This window comes from Epinephelus fuscoguttatus, linkage group LG20 (genome assembly GCF_011397635.1).
Source record: "Epinephelus fuscoguttatus linkage group LG20, E.fuscoguttatus.final_Chr_v1".
NCBI lineage: Eukaryota > Metazoa > Chordata > Actinopteri > Perciformes > Serranidae > Epinephelus > Epinephelus fuscoguttatus.
Window position 1 is genome coordinate 21498132 of NC_064771.1, and position 27964 is coordinate 21526095.

At 41.2% G+C, this 27964-nt stretch overlaps 1 protein-coding gene across 1 annotated transcript; it reads right to left on the reverse strand.

Moving 5' to 3' along the window:
• On the reverse strand, positions 1 to 27931 carry nhlrc2 (NHL repeat containing 2). The gene is made up of 12 exons (XM_049563515.1): positions 27730 to 27931; positions 25566 to 25718; positions 21037 to 21086; positions 20215 to 20620; positions 18145 to 18266; positions 17917 to 18046; positions 14116 to 14209; positions 13723 to 13954; positions 7634 to 7756; positions 7220 to 7429; positions 6838 to 7051; positions 1 to 3560 (listed from the first exon to the last, which is right to left on the reverse strand). The coding sequence occupies exons 1-12, from the start codon at positions 27890 to 27892 to the stop codon at positions 3298 to 3300; spliced, it is 2160 nt and encodes a 719-aa protein (XP_049419472.1). The 5' UTR covers positions 27893 to 27931; the 3' UTR covers positions 1 to 3297.
• Positions 27932 to 27964: the final 33 nt, after the last annotated feature.

Genomic DNA, 27964 nt, shown 5'->3' on the forward strand with positions numbered 1-27964 from the left:
TGAGAAAACAATATCGGGGAACTTAATGCCCACCAGCGAGCTCATTATTGCTCATTAAAAAACGCCAGAGGGATATCAAAGCTGAGAAAACACGCTGGCAAAGCTTTGCAGTTCATTAGAAATAAATAACTTGTGGGAATAAAACATTTCTCCCGTTACAGAAATATATTGTTATTGCTTTTGATGCCGTTTATGTGTCATCACATCCACGCCATCCGTACAGTAACACCCCTTGTTGCAAGGCACTTGGGCCGAGTGCTCCAAACCAAATAAAAACTGACATTCACAAATATGTTGCGAGACGTGATAACAGTCGAAACACTCTCAGACCCATTTCTGACAACAGCGCAACACTTTGGAAACCAATAAAAGAAAACGACATTAACACATTAGCATATTTCATATTATTTCATTGCATGTTTCATAACATAATACACAGCGTATTATGGTAACATTATTAGAGCAACTCTTATTATTTATTATGTTCTCTTTGTGGAGCAGAGATGGAGCATGTAAATGCTTGTTGGAGAGATTTTAATAAGATGCACACAAGCTGCAGTCGCTTGGTGTCATCAGGTCACAAGTGGCTGCCCCCCCTTATCGAAAACAGGCACTTTATTCATGACTTAGATAACGGTGGTACTTTGCCGCGTGAATCAAAAGGGCTCCTTGTGTCGTGAATAATCTTAATCAAAAGTATAATCAGTCATACAGCGAGTGGAGACAGAACACAGCTCTGAGCTGCAAGCATGAACTCTGTAAAGAACTTGAGACTGGTGAAACACAGTATGTAGACAAATATTTATGAAAGCTCGATTGGTGCGCCTGAAAGCATCATCCAAGCACACCGACTGTAAACAAGCAAACATATACATGGTAATATATTATTTTGAAGAGCACAAAGTGAAGCTGTGATTTAGTACACTGGAGTCTGTAACATATTAGTGATATAAAAATGTGAGTCTCTGCATAGATAACGTCTCATCAGCCTCTCAAGACATATATTTAATTTCTGTCCTTTTATTATTTCTTTTGCTGGGACGAGATTAAAGATATACTATGCAGGATTTTCTGTAAAAAAAACAATCATACAATCCCTGGCAATCCCTCTCAATCATCACTTTTGACCCAGAAGACGTGTGTGGCATTATATTTATCTGCATGTATCTTCTCATTTTTCTCTCATGTTGCTCTGTTCAGGATAAGGCTGCAACTAATCATTATTTTTACTGCCCATTATTTTCACGAATAAGTTTTTTCCTTAATTCTTAATTAGTCAAACTAAGTTCTTGATTAGCAAATTAGTTAGTGATTGATGTAACATTTTTTTTTTTTTTTAGCTTTTTTGCCTTTATTAGAGAGGACAGATAGACTGACATGATATGGGAAACAGAGAGCAAAGGGCTGTGGGATGGATTCAAACCCGTGTGGCACACCCCGGCAATCAACTCTATATTTGACAAGTAATAAATGAATTGGATTATTTTTGCAGCTGCAGTTCAGGAAGCTTCATGGCTACGACCTTTGGGCATTGGTGTGTAACCCTCAGCCAATAACAGTACGCAGGTAAGGTCTGGACTTTACAAGGTACCGATCAGGTGCTATATTGCAAGAAAATCACAGACACACGCAGACCAAACACAGAAATATTGAGGTGAACGCCAAGTGGACAAAACCTGCTTGAAAACGAGGGTGAATCTGGGGTTGGGTTTCACTTTCACTGACGAGCACTGAAGGACAAAATGTAGATTGACATGTCAGCGCCAGCGGTTAGCTCAGTTAGCTTGCTAAAGAATCGCCTTTTTAATTACAACAATGTTAACGTTGGTTCAATAGTACAGCAGCTTGCAGTGTACGTACCAAGCCTCCAGGAACAGTGTCACGCTTTGAAGCCTATTTGACATAGTGGCCAAATGTGGAATTACAACATCTGGGTTCATCACGTGATGCAGTGGATATGTTTTTTTGAGCATCACAACCCCCGCTAAATGACTTGTTTTATTACTGGGATTTGATCCATTTTGTCCAATAACATTTCTAAACTGTAAAAAAGCAAGTTATTGGAGGACTTAACCAGAAGTTCTATGAACCACTAAGCAACTTTCCTATGAATGAATGGGGCCCCGCCTCCAACGCTGTATCTAGTTCTCTCATACATTTATAGTATGTACAGGCAGTGCAAGACAGAGGGGCACAGTTTGAATGATGTGCTTACAAACAGTACTGACAATTCCTGCATAGTATACCTTTAAAGAAAAGGTTTTAGATTATATCTTCCTATCTAAATAATTCCTGTGAAAGCCTCTTGGGATTCCAAGATCATAATATTGAGAAATTGACTGTAACTCGATATTAGCATTCAGAAGCAATGCTTGAGTGAGGAAACGCAGAATAAAACCGCTTTCTGTGAGTCAAAATCAAATATCAGCTCCATTAAACATCCCTTTTTTTCAAATTCCTACAATTTAATTACTCATGGGACTGACAGAAACAAAGTTAGTGTTTCTGAGAAATGGTTTCAAACACACACAAAAGTCTTTCACTAATTTTTCAAAAGCAGAAATTGTTCAATAATTACTTGGAGGTTGAGGAGGTTAAAAAAAAAAAAGACTTTGCTCACAACATCTGAATGTAAACAGCCTCGTCTTTGAGATTCACATCTGTCTGGCAGTGAAGGTGAAAATATAAAGCTCATCAGAGTTTCTGCTTTTATTTTGTTTTCAGTGTTTTAAAGTAGTTTGGATCCTCCGCAACATCATTAAATGACAGAGACTCTGTTTATTCATCTACCCACCACTGACACCAGCACCACCACCTGCCAATTAGATAATCAAAATAAGTTTCTCATTAAAATCCTCAGAATATCTTTTATTTTGCAGCACTGATTTAGTCCTGTGGCACTGTTTTAAAATAAGGTAACACTGAGTGGAAATAGTACCCCCTAAATTACACAGCACAGCCTGTCCTTGTAGGAATTTGTTGCATAAATATACTATCACATGGATACAGATTTTTCAGGCTGTTCATCCTTTAAAACATGCCTGGGGATGTAACGGTTACATTGCCATGAATAACTGTCACGTGCAGGACATTACGACGCTGATGTTTCATGGAGGGGGCTTCTGAGTAGTTTGAAATGAAATTCCCCTGAAAATCAGATTTGTATGAAATGCATTTTTCTCAAAGAGACAGTCACAGGAAAAATTAGCTTCTTCCAGAACAAAACAGGAGCAGAGCTGAGAAGTAAAAGAGGGTGTTGATTCTGCGCCTGCTGTGACTCAGACAGGTTAAGAGGTTTCAGAAGGCATGAGCCAACGCCACAGTGATTTCTTCCTCTCCATGACTGGCACTTATTTGAAGAGGCTGGGTGAAGGAGGCTGCTTTCATCGTACAGGCTTTACCTGCTTCCATACAGTAGTACACCCATACACCCAGAGTGAGGCTTGGGTTGCCGTTTAAGTCCTTCATAGTAGCTGGAAGTTTGGTTGAGATGGAGAGGGGCTTCGACAGATCCATGATGTCGCCAGTGACCACCGGACTTTCTAGCAGCCATTCGTTACCTGTGAAAAACAGGAAACGGAATTATGTCTAACAAAAACAAAAACAATCCTCAGCTTGGACCCAGATCACACACAATGTGTCATGTGCTGAAAGGGCGTTGTTGGTATTAAACTGTCTTTCAGGCATCTAAATTTATGGTTGAGTGTGGCAAGGTGCACCCTGTGTACTAGATTGGCTTGAGTCAGAGCACTGCTAAATGTAGTCTTCTACAATATTACTCACAAATAACCCCACCGAATCAGACGAGGAGAGGGTAAGGACATGAATTTACTGGGGGTTATTTTTAGAAACAAATACACATTTAGAGTGATGTAACCACTGAAGGATGAATGAAAGTCAAAAAGCAAAGCCAAGAAACCTCGACTGTGAGAAAACATTATGCCAGTGAGACCATCAAATCCATGCCAGCGGTGATTAATGACACTGATTTCTAACTTGAGGTCCCTGGGTAGCCATTTCTAAAAAGCCACTAAAAAACAATTTAAATCTGCAGTGCACTTCTAACTTGATCCATTAAAATTCCTGCCTCTGCTCTGATCTGATCAGCGTAAGTCTAGACTGGGTATAATCGGACAGTGGAGGATCACGTAACATAGCCTGGTAGCTAATTATGTGAACCAAGGCATGTCGTCTTATCGAAATGTTCTATAAATAGCCTGCTGATATCGATGGCTGCATGCAGCATCGCTCAGAATGATGGAGAGGCTTTTGTTCCAAACCTAATGAACGGACCATTGCCTGCCACCAACATGGTATCTCAAATCACTTCGCACTCGGTCGTAGGGTCGCACTATTGTTGATTACTATTTGAGAGCATTGAAGAAGGCCCTTTGAGTAGTATTTAACAGTAGAAACCATGTATTAAATTGCCTCCATGGTGCTTTAGAGGAGTACCTGACTGATCTAAATATTTCTCCAGTATAAATCCCAGGCGTGGGCCGGCACAGTGAGAATCTGCTTGTTGTAAAGTGAAAACAACGTGAAGGTTAAGCATCATTCAGTTCCATTATTTTTTAAGAGAATCGTGGATCATGGACTAAAATAAAGACAAGAAGGAGAGGTTGAGAGGTTCACATTCAGAACAAGGTTATCATAAATGAAGAGAGTAAGTTTGGGTTGCAACTCTGACTCAACCCTGTCAGGTGAAACTTCAGCAAAGTCTTTGTCAGATACTGCTGTCTTTGCAGAACTGACTATTCCATAAACCCCTGCCCTGAACACCTTTTGTCCATTCATAGCTTAGCAACCGTAACCAGGCACAGCAGGTCTGCCAAGGCTTGAGTTTCTCCACATGTTGAAGCAGTGTGCAGGAGGCTGTAGCAAAAGTCATATTTGATATACAAAGAGTTTGTGCTCATGTTTTTGCTTTATTTTGTTACAAAACCAACTAGAGTTACTGTCTTATGGTTGTATGACTCTGCCAAACATTTAAGTTTGCAGTTTTGCTAAGTCCAATTTGATGTTTGATCCAAATTTGAACAAATTTCCTCAAGGTGTTTGTGGGTTATTGCCTTAACACCCAGGCAGAAACAGAGTTATGTAGTGTACGCAGCCAAATGCAACCGCTAAACAACTAGTCCACAAGCGCATGTTGCAGCACAGGAGAGCCAGCCCTTGGGTCAAGACTCAGCTGTCCATTTACATCTAAGGGAGAAGGGACACTCTTCAAGGACAGCAATGCTCATATCTTGGCTAGGGAAGAAAGATAGTTTGAAAGAAGCAAGAAAGAAGCCATCTACGTCAAACTGAGACGACCTTCGTCAAACAGAGGAGGTGGCCTACGACACTACTTATCACCCACCTTCAATGCAGTCTTGGGATCCCTCCTCAGACAAGTTAACACCCATTCACACCTGGTCCCACCTGACCCTAACGACACACAACATGGCCGGGCACGATATAGCACTTAGGATATTGCCTTAATGAGAATGGAACATGCGGACATAAAGATGGACAACCCAAATACATAATGCCGTGGCGCAGAGGCATTTAAACTCAAGAGTGAAAGTGTTGGTGACTGATTCACTGCTGTTTGTCTGTTCTAATTTAAGCTGTAACCTTAAGTGTGTTCAGCTAATTAGCTCACCACCTACAGAAGTAACACGAGTATAAATTAAATCACACTGTCCTGGTTATGATAAAAAAACGGAGCTTTGCATGGTAAAACAAAGACAATGGTGCTCCTTTTTTTCCCATACTCCTACATGTATGCACGTGGCTATGCTCTCTGTTCACATAACAGTTTTTATTGTCTGTACCCAGATTATGTACAGAGTTTGGCAAGTGAGCATTTATGTATGCAGCTCCTTTTATGTGGAATCTTCTGCAGAAGGACCTAAATTCGCACTCACTGGTTCCTCTCGGTTGTTACAAAGCACTGTTGCAGGAGTTTATATTAACATACTTTTTGGCTTTTCTTTGTAGTAATCTTACTTTGTGTTTTATATTGCTTGTTTTAGAGATTTAAATTCTTCTATGTTGTCTGTCTGTAACTGATGTTGCTGCCTGTCTTGGCCAGGACACTCTTAAAAAAGAGATTTTTAATCTCAAGAGGTTTTTCTGGTTAAGTAAAGGTTAAATAAGTAAATAAAATGCAACCAGTGAATGCAGAATGGAAATCCTTTCTTGTTTAAAAATGGTTCAAGAGTTTTCAACCAAGTCATGGAGCTAATGCTTTTTTGTAGTTCGCTAATTTGGTTAGCTATGACAAAATACCAGCGATTCTTATCGTTAAAGCCGTCAAAAACTGACAGTTGCCGGCCAGAATGGAGACTCCTGTTTTCTCTCAAACTTTGTGCGAAATCAATGCCCCGCTGTTTCAAAAATGACCAAACAATTTGAGAGTTAAATCTGCCTCCTTTATCACTGTAAACTGCATCATGTGCAATGCCACAAAGATTATTTTTTGGCATTTCTGCTTTATTTTTGATAGTAAGAGACAGACGGCAAAGACAGGAGATGACATGCAGGATAGAGCAGTACGCCATCAGGGCACCCCAACAACAGGCAACTTGACAGGTGCAGCAACAGTAACGGGCCAGGCTTACACCTCTTCCTAACTGGACGTGAACTAGAACTCGATGAGGGCCCGACAGGCTCCCTGAATGTTGTTGTTACTCATAGTATAATTGGACAAGTTTTCACACTCCATTTGCTCGCTCGCTGTATGTTAGGAAGAGGTGTTAGCCAATGGCAAGGTGCCTCTTGTGGTTATAAAATCAATTTTACTTGAAGGATTAACACTGACACGTATTTGTAACAATGACTTTGTCTCACCCTCGGCTGAGAGAGCCCAGCAGCTGGGGGCCTCTTCTGTAAGTTTGGTTCCTTCTGGAAGCGACAGTGTGAGCGACATGACGAGAGTCTGGCCTGCTGACACTGCCACTGGTGGCATTTCTTTCCTGGCGGCTGATTTAGGCACCGTGGGGGCTTTGACGGGCAACAAAGGCTTTGAAGGTACCGCGTCTACGCACTCCGTGGAGATGGGGAACTGGATGGGAGAGAGATTTGGATGTCTGGGTTAGAGGGGGGCAAGGAGAAAGCTACTGACACATGCAATGTCCTTTCTCTTCTAGCTTTCAGGGTAGATATATTTCAAACAAGTGGACAAAATGTGAAGTGCATTCTCAAGGTTAGAACACACACACACAGGTCTCACCAGTGAAACAGTCTTGGAGGACAGGTCCAGCACTTTGATTTGGTGGTTGTTGGTATCGGCCACGTAGAGAAGCTTGCCATTGTCGCCGACGCAGAGTCCTCCGGGTTCATTGAAGCGGGATTTGTTAAACTCAGGGCCGAGAATGTCTCCAGCCTCTCCAGTCCCTGCTAATGTGCTACACTGCTTTCCCTTTGGATCCACCACCTTGATCTGTACATAATTACACAGGCACATAGATACAATCACACAAAAAGCGCAAGTCCTGTATGTTCCCTGTATGGGTGTTAGATCAAAAGGAAATACATGCTTTGTGCATCCACTCAACTACCTAAAGGAACTCATTATACCAAGAAAAGCATCAAATGTGAGCACTCTGCAGCTTTGTACTGCAGCCTTGTGATGTGCAGCAGTTACCTTGTGGTTGTAGGAGTCGGCCACATAGAGCAGGCTTTGTTCGGGAGCCCAGGCAACACCGAGAGGATGCTGCAGCTTGGCGTCCACCCCTTTCCCATCTATATCGCCAAAACCAAAAAGGTTCTGGTTCAAAAGAAGAGATCAAATTAAGATAATAATGCCCAAGCAGCAACTTGTGAACCGCCTCTAACTGAATTAAAACATTTTCAGTTTAGTTAAGAGAAGAAAAGGAGGCTTTTTAACCATCGAGATAAAGCACTCTCTTCTGAAGCCTTTCCCATAAAGTGAAAATGATCACTTTTCATTTGAAGAACACTTAAAATAAAAACATTAAAGCAACACGGGCTTCATTATTTTAAAGGTTTCTGAATAATTCATATCAGTAACCACTTTTGTAAGAAACACCAGAGAGATAACAATATCTTTAAATCGCATTAGTCACCGTGCTAAAAATAGTTAGATGAGTCATTTTTGGGAAGTTTTGCAGCAAAGCACAACATTAATGATAAATGCCATTAAAATACAACAAATGGGAACATTCATCCGGTTCTTACTGACAGTGACCAGAAGCAGACAGCTCAGATTGTTTCAGGTCAACATGACCCAAACAGATAAATAACTATTATGGCCAATTAACAACCAATTTGCGAAGAATCGGGAAGAACTGAAATAAACAGCTTCAGTCCGCTGATAAATAAAAACAAAATAAGAGACAACGATTTCATAAAAGGTCTCATGATTCTCTACGGCTCGCTGACTCTCCAAAGCTCTGAAAGAGAGAAAATCTTTGAGAAAATCTGTTATTGCACAAGCAGAAGCACATTAAAACGCCAGCGGGTTCACTTGTGCTCACATGTTCACCTTCACCGCAGGAGTGTGACCTCTATTTCAGATTGTGATGCAGCTGTTCGCAGAAATGTGAAAACATTGTGTGAAGGATGTGCTTGAACTAGGACAGAAGAAGAATGGGATATAAGGAGAGCTAAATAAGTACCCTGTGTTTTTTTACTAACCTGTTATTTTTTATTATTGTCTATTTGTTTCACCTGTCATGTCATTATCTGGGTCATGTGATGGCCTCCTATTGGTTCCCGCTACTATAGGTTGGGACAATACCTGTGTTGTATTGAAAAAGCCCTGATGAAGACCTGCAGTGGTCGAAACATGTTGGCCCTTTAAATGATTTAACCACAACAATAAAGGCTTTTTATTTTTCTTTCCTCATTTTCTATATTTTCTGGAATGCCTGGATTGCCTTCCTGTCAATTCTGTTGTTTCCCGTTCTCCACGAGCAATCAACACAAGGTTTTGATGTACGTTTTCTATATACAGAGCAACCTTTCGTTTCTCTCTTTTTGAAAGAGCTATAGATGTACTGAAACACAGCAAAATGCCCATACAAAGATCCCTGCTGTTTCTCACATGCTAACTTTGAGAAAAAATACAGGCATTTTGAAAAATTAGCTTTTAAACTTAAAATTGTGATTACAAAAAGAAAATTAAAATTAAATTAAATTAAAAACAGGAAAAAGACAATGAATAAAAAATTAATGGGGTTAAAGGAATAGTTGGACATTTTGTGTGGAGTACACTTGTTAACTTTCTTGCCGACAGTAAGATGAGAAGATTGTCTATATGCTAAATATGAAGCCATAGCCAGCAGATGATTAACTTAGTTTGACAAAAAGACTGAAAACTGCGGGAATAGCTAGCAGCTAGCCTGGCATCCCCAAACAGCACCTCTAGAGCTCACGAATTAACCAAACGGCAACCTCTCGGGCTGATAAAATGAAGCCAATGTCAAAAATTGCAGTTCCTCAAATGGCCACTTGAGGCTGGGTCCAAAGCAAGAAAATCCCCATAGACATCTGTGTTAAAGGGTTAGTGCACCCAAAAACGAAAATTCAGCCATTATCTACTCACCCATATGCCGAAGGAGGCTCAGGTGAAGTTTTAGAGTCCTCACAACACTCACATAAAACGTTGTTTGGAAAAACGACATTTGAACTCTGTTTTTAGCCTCATGTGCGCACTTGCTCTCAAGACCAGTACGTGAACACACATGAACGCAGTGCCCATGTCTCACGGCCTCACGCACGCGTGCACACGTGAGCACGGTGTACAGAGAAGCAGTCAGAGCTGCAGGCTACAATGAGGCTAAAAACAGAGTTCAAATGACGTTTTTCAAAACTTTTTATGTCGGGGCTTCAGGACACTTGATCACTACGGACGAGCAGTATGGAGATATTTTGTGGTTTCAATTATGTGTTTCTGGACGTTTGAATCTGGGGCGCTGTAAGCCTCCATTAGGTGGAGTCGTGTTGCTACCCCCTCTCCCCTGGGATCTCCGCAAGTCTTGTGAGGACTCTACAACTTCACCTGAGCTTCTATCGGCATATGGGTGAGTAGATAATGGCTGAATTTTCATTTTTGGGTGCACTATCCCTTTAAAATGCGCAGCCTTACAGCAGAAATAAACATGTTTATAGTCTGGTACAAAAACAGTTTTGGTCTCTATAGCTGATTTCCTACTTCATGACAACTGTGCATGGGTACATTTTTATATAACTCACCTGTGTAAATATTATCAAGGTTTAAAGTTATGTATAATATGTATGTATGGTATAGATGTAGCTGTTGCTACTGCAGTGTGTTTTCAGTTCATGAAAGTTAACTTTGTACTGAAAGACCGTTTCAGGAGTCAGATATTTGGCTTTTCTGGACAGTACATATTGTTATATTGGTTTTAAGGCTGATTTTTAGAAGCCTAAATTAGCATTAGCATTATCACAGTTAACAATAGACATGCACCATGCTAACCAAGCTTGCAGCTAGCGTTAGGGTTAGCTCCACCCTCTCATCCAGGTGTCTGAAATCATTCATTCAGTCATAACTCTCTACTGACTATATAGGGAGTTCTATGTAAAGGACTATATAGTGAGCTCATCTGTTACATAAAATACTTTTGGACACTACTCGGTCATCTTCTCTGCGCTGTTTATGATGTCATTTCTGTCCAACAATTGTACGTCGGCTTCCCAAAATTAATTCATAATAAATAAATAATGTTACAAAGTACTTTGTAACAGTTTGTGTTTTATTATGTTGTGCTGCTGTGTGCACATTAAACATAGGCCTATTGATAAAGTTACCCTGGCAGACATACAAGAGGAAAGAGAGCAGCATGATTGCAAACTGTCCCATTAATGTAAGTAATTTTCCATTTTCCATTCGATATGCTGACATTTGTTTCACCAGCTAGTCATGTAATACCTTGGGGATATAATGTGTAACCTTATGCATGAAGCCTTTATGGTACAAGTCACAGCTAGTAGCAACCCAGTTTGCTAATGTTAGTCCATCTCTGTGCAGTAATCTTTAACTCAATCATGAGTTAAACATATACAAGAGGCTGTAACTGAGCTGTTCTCTCTCCTCTCATCCGTATCTGCTGCCATCTCATACAGTCCGTCTGTTCCTTTGGCGCGGTGCATGATGGGATATATTGCTTGGTTAGTGACCATCGGTTGTACACTACTACAAAATTCTACAACAATATTCTCCTATATACCAAAGCCTTTTTGGCTAATAGGTGGGCTGTGTCCCCCTGTCTCCAGTCTTTCTGCTAAGCTAAGCTAAATGGCTGCTCTCTGTAGCTATATATTAGAGTGTTATTGATCCTCTCACTAACAGTAACTCTTGGTGAGAATGTGAAACGTTGAAGTGCTCCTTTAAATACTTAAAACACTGTATTGTAAAGTGAGGAGAGCTCAACTCACAATATATTTTAATGGTTTTTGCTGACTCATGGCCAAGCTGAATAAACGGTATACGACTCTCCAGTTAATTACTCCCCGCTCTCATGAATGACTACTTCAGAGCTCTTAGGACTTTCCAAAAATACTCCAGTGTGGCAGAATGAAAAAAAAAAAAAAAAAAGAAACCTACAGGAGCACGACTGTGAGGACATGAAAGTAATTTCCCAAAAAATGTCTTCAGGGTTTGTTTCAGCCACAAACAACAGTGGCTGTGTTTATTTATGGCTTTTTGTCTTTTAAATCAATATTTTCTATCTATGAAGAAATGGCCCTGAAACCTTGTGACTGCCCAGGAGTGATCCAAAAATTTTTTCTTCATAATTGTCCGAGTGTTTTCTATGGCTGGAAATGTAGCAGATGAATGTGCAGGTTGTACGGCGTGTGTGTTTGCTGCTGATGGATGGGGGCACAGCCAGGTTCAGGACACACTGTCGTTTAAGGTATCTCTTGAGAGTTTCTTGTTTTGGGAATGGACTTTTAATTCCCACTACCTGCTGTTCAAGCTGCTGTTCACTGCATCGTCTGGAAGATTATTAGATTATACAGTCTCCTTTTACAGAGACACTACAATTGACAAAAAATGCTAACCAGGTAGAAGAGAATTAATTCAACCAAAGAGGAAAACTCTATTAAAGCTGGGGTAGGCAATGTGTCTTGGTGTCATTGGGCAAAAATGCCATATTAATCTTTGAGCATAGTGTAATTCAAGTTGTCTAAGGGGCCACTATACATCTTCTCTTAGCTCTGTTTTTAGCCTGTGACAGGGAGAAGGCGCTCCTATTGGCTGTGCAGATGCAAATGTGCATCCTTTCAGATGGTGAAAGCCTGATTCAATGGCGGAAATGCTGCAGAAAAAGTTGCTATTCCAGCATAGGCTACAGCTAATTGCATTACAAAGCAACCAAAATACAGTAAATAAAGATGGACTTGTCAGAAGAGAATTCAAAAGAGAGTCTGACTATAAACTAAATAAAAGCATTTCTGGGAAGGAGCAAAAATGCTGCTAACAGTTTTGTTTTGCGCTAACTGGAGCCAAATTTTTTTTGCAGGTGCATCACGTTTTTGTAGCTAGAGCCTCAATTCACAGTATGTCACCTCAAAGGGCTTTACAGGATGGTACTTCTCATGGAATTGCCACTTATAAGAGCATCGGGATGACGATGACAATCGGAATGATTAAAATTAAATACAAGTATTCACACAGGTTATTGTAAGAAGTGTGTGCTTATGTGATTGTCTGGTGGGAGGGGCTAAGGTCAGGAAGGGGAGGGCCGCAGGTCGCTGTGTAATCAATCTACTGTTTATTTGATCATTTTAGTTATTTGACTGTAGTTAGTAGCTAGTTCCTAAAATAGAAAGGCAGAGGGTACTTGCTGTAGCTCTGGTTGAGGGTGAGAGGCTGTCAGTAAACAGTTTGTTGGGCGCAGGGAAACGGAGATCTGTGTGGGTACATGAGCCCCTAAAAAAGAGAGTGGGTAATGGGGAGTACCACCAGTTGGTCCAGGAGCTTCACCTCCATGATGGCTGTTTCCAGGCATATCTGAGGATGACTCTGGGCAGTTTGACAACCTGCTGTCTATGGTCGGGCCGTATAGCTCTGGGTATCCAGCGACTGCTATCACCAGCTTCTCCTCCATTGTTTACCAACTGTAAACGTGTCGTGACCATGACGACACAAGAGATGACCTGGGGCGTTTATTCGCTCTGAGTCGGAGTTTCTTCAACGCGACAAGTTCAGAGAGCTACAGCAAAAGCACCAGGCGCGTCGCAAAGCAAAAAACTGCGAACAAAAAGCTTCATTCTTATTAAAATCAATTACAAAATGGTGCCTCCAGCTGCTAAAACGCTTTCTGTGTGATCAGGGCCTGAGGCTGTCTGAATTATTAACTTTCAGCACGTCCAGAAGTTGCCTTTACAAAGTACGTACTGTTGTATGACATAGTCATACAACTTGGACAGACTACTTTGTCTTGGCATTGTGCCTTGAACTTTGACCCTCTTGCTCATAAATCTGTCGCATTTGAAGTATAAAAAAAGTAAGCAATTTGGAACACAGTATGTATTTTCAAATTCAGCTTCAAAGACACTTCCAATTCACTTTGTGCTTGTTCTCTGTGGCTGGTTGGACATGAACCGCCTGACCATAATAATGTAATGAAATCAACTAAAAGGTATCCATTACAAGTACGAAATGATGTGAAGAAATCCATTCATTCAGTTATACATTCATCCAACATGCTGTCATCCATCCATCAACTGCTGCACACCCACCAGGGGGTCTCTCTCTCCCCCGACCAGCAACTTGACGGCTCCATCCTTCAGTGCCAGCGTGCGGATGGTGCTGCTTTCGCTGTCGGCCACGTACAGGCAGCCCCAGGGCTCCTCCGGGGCTGGAGCCAGGCCTGAAGGCTGAGCAAAGCCAGCCTTGTGGGGGTAGGCGTTGTTTCGATTCTCCTCGTTGCCGCTGCCTGCCCATCGCACGCACGTCCCTGCCTTGGACTCACTGTTTACATTTTGAAATAGACATTACAAAACACTTGCATACATTGCTGGATATCAGGAGTACATTTTCCCTTTTTATCATTTCTATTTGCTTATTTAGTTATTAGTGACTCAGAGAGGCTGCAGCCAAGAGGCCATGGTGGTCATGTGTCAGTCTCTCACCTTCCTTTGGGCAGTTTCCCATCTGCCAGGAACAAAGCCCAGATCTGGTGGGTCCCTGCCATGGCTATCCACAGCACGTTATCTTCATCACCGCCTACACATACAAACACACACAAAAACAAACTCTCTTTGAACCAGGAAACTTTTAAAGACAACCTTTTTGTCCTCAAAGGTGAAATGTCCTTTCAGATGTTTAGACTAGTATTACAACGAAATATGTCTGCTGACTGAGACAATAAGTTGTGATTGTTTGGTGACGGCGGGGTGCCAAAAATTGAGTCAGAAACGCAGCTGTGCAGGTTTAAGTGACGGCAGCCTCACTGACAAAGGCCGTATGCCGCCTCAGATGCATTCAGCAGAGACAATACTGTCATCATGATAAACACACAACCCTTACGGACATGCAGTATCTCAGTTGTATTTTTAATGCAGTGCAGAGCTCGGACCTTCTTGATCACATCTGGCGGACTGTCAGGAACATCTGACAGCATCAATTTCACTGTGGTTCTTTACAGTTCAAAAGGTGTTGGGTCCTCTTAATTATTCATACACATGGGGAATAAATCATGAATATGCAATGAGTGTTTGGATGTACTCTCAGAGGACAATGTTGGTGGCGTTAAAGGTCTGATATCACATCCCCAAACCATGTGGTGATGTGCAAACCAGCAGGTTGTGTCATCCATCAAGCCGTTCATTACATGATCCCATGACTGATTATCTTGTGCTTGCAGGCTGTTTGCAGTGAGAAATAATCGGACTAATGGCCCTAAATTTTTTGGAGTTAATGCTTTAAATTCACTGTGATTAATAATTCAAACTAACATGTGACAACTGACTGTTGATGAGTGTCGTACACACCACAGGCAGAATAAACAGCTCTGTCCAGGCGTACACTTTCATCCTTTGTTTAATTAGGTGCACAACATTAATGGGGCAGTCACAACACATGCTTACATTTTACTTTAACTACAACTGTCGGCTCTTACAACACCTCAGAGCCCTGTTTTAATGATCTATAATGCATGGTGTGAGGTGCATTTAGGACTTGTTGACAACTTTTGCTGGTTAAACGAAGCGTAATCTAGGCGCAAAGTGGGCGCAAGAGGCAAAAGGGTTGTATTTAGTCCCTTAATTAATTCATCATAGGTGTGTTTTGGGGCATAATATAAATTCAACCAGTCAGTGTGTTATCTCCCATTCCCTTTAAGAGCCAGGCGTGCCTGCAATTGTAGAGTAATGCAGTAAGTATTGTCACTGCAGCAAATCGTGGGACATTTAAGCTGCAAAACTAAGAACTTTGGTTATGAACTTGACAGAGGAAACAGAACTAAACTAACTTAACTTCTGGAATAATCAATGAAGTAACACTGCTCCTCGTACATAAATGCACACAGTGTCTCTCTTTATGGGGAGTCAGACAGCAGCCTTGCAGCTCTAATCTGCTATGTTCATACTTTATAGAATGCAATTGATATTTTCCTCATTAATAAATGGTTATTTGACCGACTGAACCCATCCACGCGCTGTGGACCAGCCTACGCTGACGCATCTTGCTATCTGAATATTGTGCCCTTTAAATATCAAGGAAGTACTTGGACTTTGAACCACGCTTTTGTTCGTCAATGGCGCAATGGCTTTCTGCTGCCTCCAAATAGCAATATGTCAACAACGCGCCAGACCACACCTCATTTTAAGACCTATACACCCAGGGGTGCACTGATGGGCACAAGTCCTACTTGAGCATGATTTCTGCAGAGCCTACGCTGTAGCCTACACAAGTGGCCTAGGCCATTGTGAGCGTTTATACTTGTGCAGTGGTGTGTCTGTGTCACTCTGCAGTTACAACTCCAAAACAGGATTCTGTGAAGTGCTGTTAAGTTTAGTTGATTCAAAACACACATTAAACACACACTAAACATGGCTTAATAGAGAGAATCGGAAGTACACATATCAGCTTTTCTATAACTTGCAGCATTCACAGACAAACACTTGTCTATCTGGACACATTTTTCCCAACAAATACAACATGCTAACGTTATTAGCACAAGCCTATGGCGTTTTACATTGTATATATTAGCCTAGCAGCTAGCGATCTTTTCCTTTTCTCATATGAAGCCAGGAGCAACAGCAACATTTGACAAAGGTAACTGTACATTTGGCTCCCTTACAACTCACAAGGTTCACCAGCACAACAACTTAAAATGCTATTTTGTGGAGGCTTTATTGTCTTTACAATTTACTGTTTCTTTTCTGTGAAATTTAAGTGTCTGTGTTGCGACATTTTTGAAGAGGTGCACTCCGGCTAGTGCGTAGGGTACGGCATAGGCTCTACATCGATGTAAAGCCTGCATGAAAAATAAATAAATAAATAAATAAATAAATAAATAACTGGCTATTACGGGCTTGTAGTTTTCTCCGAAAGTGAAGAAAGCAAAGAAATTTATAGACATTTTTAAATAATATTTCACTTAATGACCAAAACATAAATAAGGCTCAAGCTGTACATGATAACCTCATCTTCAACATGTCTAAATGATAACAGCCTGGAGAGCAGAACAATAACGCCAAATTTAGCAGCAACATACAGTACTGTCTGCAAGGTGTATATATTGTTTTAAGGAATCTGCTGGTATGGCCTCTGTGTGTGTGTGTATGACAACAACTCTATGCTGACTGATGTAGAATCTGCAATGCCCGCAGGTAACAAGGCCTGATGGCAACACAACACATACACTCAACACTTAGGGACAAAATGTCTGCGAGATTCAAACGCCGAGTTAAAAAAGCTTTCTGCTTTGATGAAAAAAGGTAATGTGTGACAACTTTGTACAAAAGATTGATAATAAAGAAACTCTGAATGCCAAAGGCAAAATAATAAGGCAAAGCATTCAGAGAGGCAAAGCTGGAACTGGAAGTCTGAGATTACTTTGTAGGAAAATGAAAAGACCTTGTCAGGTACTTCACAGTCGTTTGTGACTTGTGCAGTTTTGATCCCATATTGATTTTTAGCCTCAGAGTGATTCAGTAGAACTAAAATGAGGGTTTCTGGCAAAGACGTTTACTGAGCATCCCCCATGGGTGACATCCTAAACTGTAGATTAAATAACTTTAAGCGGAAACAGACATGAAACACAGAGAAACACAGCTACGGTACGACCATTTCTAAATGAAAAGGCTGCCGAGACACTGATTCATGTCTTTATTTCAAACTGACACTCTTTTTACTGGCCTTTCAAAAAACACCTCTGAGAGACATCAGCTCATTCAAAACTCTGCAGCTCGGCTACAAACCAGAACCAAGAGGAGAGAGCACGTCAGGCCAGTCTGAGCTGCTCTGCACTGACTTCCTGTTACATTTAGAACTGATTTTAAGCTCCTCCTCCTTGTATACAAAGCCCTACATGGGCTGGGGCCGAGCTACATTGCTAACTCCTGTTAACTATTTGCCTCCAAGAACACTGCGAATGCAAGTTGCAAACAGTTCCTCTAAAGGTATGATCACCCTGGTCTTTTCTTATCGGGTGAGATGTAGTCACTTCCTGTTGTTTACAGACCTCCGCTCCTTTATCTACACTTCAGTCTGACTCAACTGTGACCTGTGAAATGATGAGACCCAAAAATACCCAGGCAATCTGAGACAAGAGGGCTGCACTGTCCTCTGTTTCTCTCTCAAGAATTATTGATTGCGTGGCAGCGTTCAGAAATAAAACAGGTGACGAGAGCAAGAGCAGGCACAGAGGGGAGACACAATAAAACATCGCCCTTCTGGTTCCCGTCCGACCACGCCACAAGACTCACCGGCGGTGCCAAGAGTCACATCCCAAGGAGAGCTGATGGGCTGCTGAGGTCCCATGGCGCCGCCCTCTTTGTCCGTGCCTTGAGCTCCAACTCCGGCGAGAGTGCTGACTCTTCTCTCCGACAGGTCAATCTGAAACCCGGACAGACAGGCAGAGATATACGGATAAAAATCAAGTGACATCGAATTTAATTAAAGCAGTGACTTTAAGAGATAGTTTAGGGTGCTACCTTTCGGATCAGGTGGTTTTCGGTGTCAGCCACGTATACAATGTCGCCTTTGATGGCCACACCCTGAGGGGAGTTAAAGGAAGCTTCGGACAAGTCGCCATCTTGTCTCCCACTTTTAGGCCCTGGGACGGAAATGATAATCACATGAAACTTAAAAGTCTGTGTGTGTGTTACACCATGTGGATGCATCTCTGATGACAGATCAGTTATTTATGTCTTCCTCTTCACCACCACTGTCATATTAAAGCTCTGCAGGGGAATTTGTGCACCTTCAGACTCGGCGTGTTCAGGTATTTGACATTTATCTGTGGTCCGATGTGACTCATAAAAGTTTTTGACATTGACAGGTTACTAAGCAACAGCACTTTAATTGTTCCTCACATATTCACTTATCTTTCAGTTAACACAAGAGGTGGATTGAGGCATTTTTTTTTAATCTTCCCTGCCTGAAAAGATATGACTGATGATTTTATGATTACTAATACGAGGGATTTGTACAGGCGTTCTCGCCCATTAACAGCTGGAGCACAGGTGGCCTTCACTTTCTGTAAGTGCGATAATTACTTGAGAGTGTGACTGATTTTTAATCTACTGTCCTTATAGTGCATTAACAAATGTGCTCAGGATGATTTGATACAGAAACAATTTGCTTGACGCTTCAGACTTCTTACACAAATAAATGTTCTTTTTTTTTTTTTTTAAACCTCAATTTGTCCACAGTAAGAACAGTGCCAGTCCCCAGTGTGTGGTCGTCCCTGTTGTTGCCAAACTCTGTTGGTCTGGGGACAACACAGTCTGCCACGTAGCTCCAGAAATACCAGTGATGTTTAAAGAAGTATTACACTGCTGGAAAGATGGTGCTTTCATTAAACATGGGCTGTCTATGCAGTAGAAAGCTACGAATACTTTTGAATTTGGTGCAACATGACCAGAGAAAACAAAGTAAAAGGACTGTGACATTTGCTACAACCACCAGAATGCACGTAAAACTCATCATCTGGCAAATTTGAGCTGGGAAAGGAGCAGGGACATCTGGGTGCTGGCAAGATGGAGGGAAGTTTACCACAGTTCGATCACACATACTACCCACATTCTTATGACACAGAGCTGGTTTAAAATCTGTGACGTTTCCCTTTAAACACCGTTGTTCAATTTGCATGGATTCTAATCATAACAAGGGAACAACAAGACTTGTGGGGTCCTCCAGGAGGAGCTGGAAAGCATTGCTGGGGAGAGGGACGTCTGGAACACTTTGCTCAGCCTGCTGCCCCACGCAACGCAACCCGGCTTCGGATAAGTGGTTGCACACATAATTCATGCATTAAATATCTACTCCACCAACTCAGAGATGATTTCTTTGTGCTAAATGACAAATCAAAGAGCACAAAAATCATACTAGTAGGGACACCTTAAGGTTCCACCAAACCCACACAGATATCTACGCAACTTTAACCTAAATATGACGCATATTTCCATCAAGGGATGGAAATCAAGAACTGGTTCCAAATTGTCAAATCCATTACAATCGTGTGCCTCAGAGCTTATCAATTCCTTTTATTGATGTGGCCATGTTTTTATGACAGTTGCCAAAGGTGTAACAATGACATCAAACTCATGTGTTTACACTGTTAGGAACTTGCAACAAGAAGGAGTCACCGTGGAGTCGAGGACACGGTCAAAAGGGTGACTTAATTTCACGAGGAGAGATGAAATGTCTATAAAAATGACAATTTCAAGGGTGGAAACATCAGCAATATGATGAAATGTCTTATGCAACGTAAGCTCGAATTTGAGGATTGTCTTGTGTGTGACCCTACACACGAGTGTCACTGCCTCCAGACCAAGCAGTATGGCCATTACCAAGGGTGGATGTCCTGTTATAATAGCATTAGCGCCACGCAGGCAGGCTTAGCAGATTTTTTTGCTTAGAAAATAATGAAACAGTTGCGCTGACACTGAAAACCTACACAGAAAATTAATCAGAATCTTACCAGTTGCCATCCCTACAGACATTTATGCAACGTTAAGCCCATTACACTGCAAATCATCATCTAGTTTCCTCCTTCTTACCTCCTATGACATATAACAGCTGTCCAGTTGTGGACACCACCAGAATCTGGTGATGCCCAGTGTCCGCTATGGCCAGTCTTTTCTTGCTGTCGTCTACGGCCACCTTCCCGGGAAAAGACAGGACGCTGGGTGGCAGCGAGTCTCGGTACAGCTTGATCCCCACTTCGTGTGTTTTCAGGAGACCCTGCTCCCTGTAGTGACGGAGGGCGCTGTCAGTGAAAAGCATCAGCCTGTCGCGGTGGCCTTCACCCACCAGGGAGAAGAGCAGGTTGCCACGTGGGCCCAGAAGGACCAGCGTGGGCCAGCAGGACACCTCCAGTTCATGCCACAGGTGTGCTTCACTGTCGTTCACGACTGGGTGGCAGATGTCATAGCGGAGCACGGCGCTGCGGACATTGTCCAGGACCTTTGAAAGGTTGGAGACAAGCATAGACGAATGATCACGTACAACAGAAAAGCATCAGTGCTATGTTTATACAGAATAAATGAGAGGAGAGTATCAGGGGGATTTTCTAAAGATCTGAGCATGTTTTATGGTCTTACACTGATAACAAAAATAATTTCAGATATGATCATTCTGATAGTTATCAACTGAGCTGCCAAAATCAGACTCTAATTCTGGCACGCTGGTGTAACATTCCAGATTAATGCTTTGGTGCTTTGATTTCCTGCCTGAGGAAAGAGTGGGTCGTGTTGTCTTCCATCATGCTGAAAATTATACATATTTGTCGATACTTTGCAGTGATGAAAATGCAGAAAGAATGCACAAGCAGAGCGGCCTACAGAGAGGTAAAAATGATGAAGAACAATGAAAACACTTACCTTCTCATTGGGGAATTTAGCTGAGTGCACACCAACAATAACCAATCCATCTGAGAGGGAGATTAAACAAATAGAGACACAAAGACAAAAATAAAACAGAGCCAAACATAACAGAACAGTAAGTGATTTGACTTATCTGTGCTCACAATAAAAACTTGTCGTGACTTGACATGTGTCCGTCTAGTAAAGCTCTAAATCACTGTGTCAACAAGTTGCATAAGCTTGATCATAAACAAGACGCCAACATCACACACACACACACATGTGCACGTAAAGAGGATTGGGGAGAAGGAGGGAAACGGATGATTTTCGACTGGAACCCTCGACTGTCTCGCTTTGTTATCAGTGACCCTGCAGCAAAACGACAGCCTCACAGAGGTTCTTGGAAATGTTTAAGCGCCTCCAGGCTGTAAATGTTTTTCACAGCAGTCTTCAAAGACGATGAACACTACCCGTATTGTATCAACGATGAGGGCGATTAGTTAGAATTTGTGACTTTTGACAAGGACAAACGAATGTCTAAATAGACAGGAACGCCTAAAACTGTGGAAAGAGGCAAGTTTGTGATGCTCTGTGAACACTTTGTTTTGGAGCTAAAATTTGAAGTGGCCTTACATAAGAGATATCTCGAGTTTCCCTCCTGTTCTCCGATCCCTGTGGGATTCTTTTTGGAAACACAGTCGCTTCTTTACTCGTGTCATTCTGAGGCACTGAGTCTGAAACTGTTGTGTATCAATGACAAACATGGGTAATAGGTTTTGTCTGTAGAGGTTTATCTACAGGGTACATGTGACAATTCACTACATACTCTCAGAATATTTGAGTTAAACTTGAGCTTAAGTTCAACAAAATTATTCTGAGAACAGGTATGTTTATGACTTGTTACATGTACTCCATAGATCGCTGGTTCCTGACCTGGGGGTCTCAACCCCTACTAGGGGTCACAAAAGCTTCACAGGTGGGTCACAGGGCCTTTTTGGATATAAGATATATATAATATATATATATATACACATATATATGTATATATATGTATATGTGTGTGTATATATATATATATATATATATATATATATATATACACATATATATATGTGTATATATACATATATATATATACATATATACATATATATATATACACGTACATACATACATACATATATACAGTAGGCCTCTATGTTTGCATTCATTCATTTCTGTGAAGAAAATGGAATTAAATAGTTATTTTTAAAGTTTAAATTATTATTTAAGATATAAAAGAATACATAATATAGACAGAGAATTGTTTTAAGTTCATAAAAATGTTAGGACAATATTCACAGAAAATAATTTGCTCAAAATTCATCCAAACCACTCGTTGTACACAAAACCTCCTGCAGTCATTACGTTTTCAATTTGGTTTAATAGTGCATTTTATCAGTTGATCTGTACTATGACTGTTATGCATTGAATATAACATTAAATACCCATTAAATATGTCACTTATTAGTCATATGATAGAAACGGGGTTCCTTGAGGAAAAAGACGGGGAACCACTGCTATTGATGATCTGTTTAACGTCCACAGAATAAAGTGAAACAGTTTGAACTGTTGAATCTCAACTAATCGATTTAATTCAGGTGAGAAAACAATTTGAAGTAACTTTAATTTCATAATTAATGCGCACATGTTCACGCTATGGCTGTAACTAACAATTTTTTTCATTGTAAATGAATTCGTTGATTATTTACTTGATTAATCGATTAGTTGTTTGGTCAATAAAATGGTGAAAAATGTTCACGTGTTTCCCAAAGCCAAAGATGGTGTCCTGAAACATCTTGTTTTGTACACAACCCGGCGACATTCAGTTTACTCTCAGAGATGAGCAAGTGAAAAACAAAACAAAACCATGCTGCAAATGTTTACATGCAACCCCAACGAATAAAACCAGTGATGAGAGGACAGCATTGTGAGTGAGTGAGAGGAGGTGGGGCTATGGGGATGCTGCAGTGTGTGTCACAACTCACTGTCCAAGAGAAGAGAGAGCAGAAACTGAGAGCTGAAACCATTTCAGATATTCAGAATCGATATGTATCGACTGCACTTGTCGGTGATTCATTTAATAGTAGACAACTAATCGATTAATCGCCGCATCTCTAATTTGCACATAATTAGTTTGTTATTTGTTGCACAAAACAGGCCAAGTTTTTATTTTAATTTACATTTCATCCTGCCTTTTTTATAGCACATAACCGCAGGCCACTTCCACTGACAATGACATAAACAAAAACCCTTCCTCACTCCTGACATTTCCTTTCCCTCACATCACTGAGCCGCCCTCAGACATAAAAACACAAGAGATCCAAACATTAAAACTCAAACCATCTGCAGCGGATTTCGTCACCCATGCAGTATAGTAGCAGCACAGATTGCAGTGACGATGGGTGGGTGGGTGTTGGACTGTGGGAGTGACTGGACAGGGTGGCTCCCACACCTCACTGACCAGAGCAGCAAACAGAATGTACCCATAGCAGTGCCAAAGATAAGGCGAGTGAGATAATGTGTGTGTGTGCTCTGCGTCCTGCCTGGCTCGCAACTGAATTTCAAGCTGCACGGCTTCCTCAGATGATCCCGTGAAGGGCCAGCGGGATGAAAGAGTCAGTCGGATGTGATAATGCTCTGCATGGAGTGGCTATATAAAGAGCCATACAGTGGACTACAGCAGGGGGGACAATTATGGGCCCTGTACGCACTTGCTTGGAAATATTTTTAGAAACTGTCTCTTCACAGCTGAGATAAGGGTCCTTATGCTCTTGGGCAAAAAGAGAAGTCAAGTTGATGTACTGCAGCTCCTTTGCCCCAGTGAACTTAGACATGATCCTGTGACGCAGCATGACACATAATATAGATACCAATGGAGTTGTGCTCCCTCCCTGCTGAGCCAGTGCTGCTTTTTATAAGTATAGTATTTCTAATAATTTGGCTGTTGCTTGACTGAAACTTGCATTAATGAGCATTTTGCCTTTTCTGTTTTACGTACATTTATCTTCCACTCATTCAACATGCACAGCAAATGGACAGTAATTCTCCACAGCTTGATACTTGTTCTAATTAGCCCACAGCTAACAATAGCTATGGTTTAATGAGCACTGAACAGGGACCAATCATTCCTTTGTTTACAGATACTGAGCACAGTTAAACTGAGGCCACGAGCTGGGCCACTTGCCTCAAGCAGAGATGAGAGGCAGGCTACAGGAGTCTGGTAGTCACTACTTTCCAACTCAACACGATGTTCTTTCATTTTCAGACTTGTAGTTTTCACCCTCGACTGACACTAATCCAAGCAACGTTTGTTTGTCATCAGATTCGTGGCCTTTGGAGCTACAAAAGGATTTATTCCTTTAAAACACACAAATGAGACTCACTGTTGCACTGATTGACGTGCTCCATGAACATGAATACTGATGTCTATTTTGAGCCAGTTCCACGCACTCTGTCGTGGTGTCAAACATATTAACTAGAGCACCAAATCTCTATTAATGCAGGGCTGAAAACAGCCCTCAATAAAGACGCTGTGCACTCCTGTTTGCGTAATGTTTACAGCCCAGATGTTTAATTTTCAAACATTTACATCTCAGTAGGAACAAATGAGCTCAAGGCTGTGTGACACAAACAGGGTCGAGGGGTCAAAGTATTGAGAGACAGATACAATTTGACTTTTATAGCTATCTGGTAAAATTGCTTTTTAAAAAATCTGCACAACTGAGCATGTTAGAAACCCAAATAAACAGAAGACAAACACAAAGTTCGCTTGTTCTCCCTTCTGCCAAATAGCTTAGATCAGTGACACTCAACTTGGGACAAATCTGGCCTGGGATCAGGTCCCGGGGGCCTGCTGACCATGAAAATAAATTGATTCCCACTGGGAATTTTTAGATCAAACACAAAGTGCCAGGGGAGGATCCTCTAAGCCCTGAATGTCCTTTAAATCCTGGAAACACCCCTGCGTAAACATGACCTGTGCAGGGCTGCTGCAGCTGGACTGGGCACTTGGCAAAGACGAGCACAGCAAACGTCAAATGGTTGAAACAGACACTTCATTCATCATTTATACTGATAAATATGACTAATGCCCGTTCATTAACTGGCCACTAGCCTCCTGTCGTTGTGCAAAAGTTGCCCCTGGGCAAAGCAAGCTGAGTATCTGTGGCTTAGAGCAACCTGACCAGCTACGCTATTCAAGGTGCCTTGTAACAACAGAATCACATGACTATCATGTCTCATTATCATAATCTAACTCACGTATTCATTGACACGTCAGTCATTAAGGGCTTTGCCTCTGCTTAATTTTATTAATGGGAGGATCATGAGAAGTCTCCTGGGGAGGACACTGGAGGGAGTTGTCCTATATTTCCACATCATAAAGGTTTGTCATGATGTTGAATTGCATGTTATTCCATTGTAAATCATTCATTCAAACCTCTCAACCCCTCTAGAAACAAGACACCTACGTCAGCTGTTGCTTTAAAGCCAATGTACATCCATACCTTTGACAGAGTGCGTCTTCTCTAGCCGGTGCAGGTCGGGCAGGATGTGCATGCAGTTGATGCAGCAGTAAGTAAAGAAGTCCAGCAGCACCACTTTGCCAGCCAGCTCCTTGTTTAAAGACAGAGGCCCCTCCGTGTTGAGCCATTCCAAGCCTGGAGTAAATCACAGAGTGGAAAATTGGCCTGTCATTTTATTAATTATGTTCAGTCACAGCGAAGGAAAACGTTTCACAGTGCCCATCTGTCTGGTCTGATACTGCATTTATGTCATATGGAAGGAAAAAAAAATAGCTGATGGATCAAAGCAGACTTGGAAGTTCTCACAGTTTCAGAGGTGTTGCTAAGCTATTAATGCCATGAATTAATTTCTGAAGATCTAGATTGTGTTTGATAATTCTTTTTTTTTTTTTTTTAACACTAACCTCACATGCACTCCAGATTGTGTCTGATAACGTCTGTCACACTTTACTGACATGCACTCGATTAATACTTTTAAATTTCACAGCGTACTGAGCACCAAAATCCAGCATGAGGTACCTGGAAATAAAACACTTTGAGCCTGTTTGAACGTCTTTCTTTTACTTGTGCTGCTGTCTTGCTTTGCAATGTCTCCTTAGAAAGAACAATTCTTAATCTCAGTAGCACATGACCTGATTAAATAAAGGCTGAATAATTAAAAAAAGAGTTATCCCTCCTTTTATACAGCTTTGAAAATGATGCAAGCACAGAGCAAGTAGGAGAAAGAAGAAATAGATCTCGTGTTTTTAAAGATTCAGCATTTAAATTGTTGAAGAGGAAGACTATAGGTATTATATGGTACCTAAGATGGTTTAATTTTAGGTTTTTAATTTGTTATTTGTGGGGTTTAAACTTGGCTGTTGTTACATACTGTATATCTTAAATGTTTCTTTGACTATGAAAGAAAGGCATCTACTACACATATAATATATAAAAACACAAAATACTATAATGAATGGGTCAAGTACACAGGTATACTGCCAAGAAGAAAATCATATGAACATCCGTAACTGTTTTTAACTACCGGTTTAATTTATTTTATGTGCAGTCATGATGGGTTTGTGGGCCTAGTTTCAATCCCATACAGCCATGTTTATTACTCTGCTGTTTGATGTTCTAACTGTAGATCCCCATCTACTGGTGCAATGAGATATTGCCAACATGTTGCATACCTCAGCAGAGGACCAAACTGAGGTGATACTGACACCAGCAGCATTTGATTTCCCCCCCTGGAGCTTTATTTTGAAACTACACTGGCGACAACCTTTTTCATTCTTCAAGTATGGGCCAACACTGTTTATACTATTTGGTGTGACAGCAGCTACAAAAGACAGCTGTTATGTAGTTATTCTGAATGTTAGGCTGTTGGTAAAGGACAGAAAATAAACACACTAATTCAAAGATGAGTAAGAAACCACTGAGGAGTCAGGGGTATGCCAAGAATTCATTCTTATGATGGTGCCATCAGAGAAAAGGCTAACATACTATCATTGTATGTGAATTGTGGGTTAAATTTCAAACTACTTAAGCATTTATCGCCTTATATTTGCAGTAGCATGAAAGTTATACAGCTTAGAGTATGAATAAAGCCCTGAAGAGGACAAATACAAAGACAAAGAAAAGGAAAAGGTACATAAAATAATGCATGCTCTTGCTTTATATAGATTTGTGGCTTCCAAATTATGCCATACTTGTTGTTATGAAAGAAAAACTTAAAGTGAATAAAGTATAACTTGGACAGGAGGAAGTTGACAGCTGCAAGCTATTGTGTGTACAGCTGATAGACACAGGCAACAAAACACAACACAGGAAGCACTGCACTGCAAAAAAGTTGAACCTACACAAAACAGCTGCTCCTTATTTGGCCTGAAATTAGTCTTTGCTGCTGTTTCTTTAAATGACTGTTTTGTGAGTACATAAGATAGTTAGCTAACTCACAAAATCACCTGTAGTTTAAAGGGCATGTTAAAAAGTATTTAAACACCAATAGAGAAAAGGAGAGGACCCCTTAACTGTTCAGTTCCCATACTGTATGAACATGTCGAGTGCTGTAATGGCATGTTAGCAAACTCGAGTCAAACTGTGAGGCAAATGCTATGGGCAGAGACACATTGCTAGGCGAGCTAGAGCTGTAACATGGGCTAACCTGTCTGAAAATCGGGTATCTTCAGGTCCTCTCTCTCGTCTAGCTTTTTTAAATACTCGTAGACAAGATTTTCCTTCTCTTGCTGTGTCACGGCGTCGTCCAGGGCGTAGTCCAGCTGAGTTTGGATAGGAAATAAGGTGGAGAGGCTGCAGTAGGACGCCATGTTTCTAACAACAAGCAGCCTGCTAGGTAAACTCACAACGGCGATTCACACCGCGGCTTTCGACACAAAAGT

Excerpts from the sequence above, each read along its gene's own strand:
- nhlrc2 (XM_049563515.1), bottom strand. The coding sequence starts at position 27,892 with ATGGCGTCCTACTGCAGCCTCTCCACCTTATTTCCTATCCAAACTCAG. Across the intron at positions 13,955-14,115 it reads GGGAAACTGCCCAAAGGAAG|TGAGTCCAAGGCAGGGACGT; the intron begins GTGAGAGACTGA and ends AAATGTAAACAG. Across the intron at positions 7,757-13,722 it reads GGGGAGAGAGAGACCCCCTG|AACCTTTTTGGTTTTGGCGA; the intron begins GTGGGTGTGCAG and ends CTTTTGAACCAG.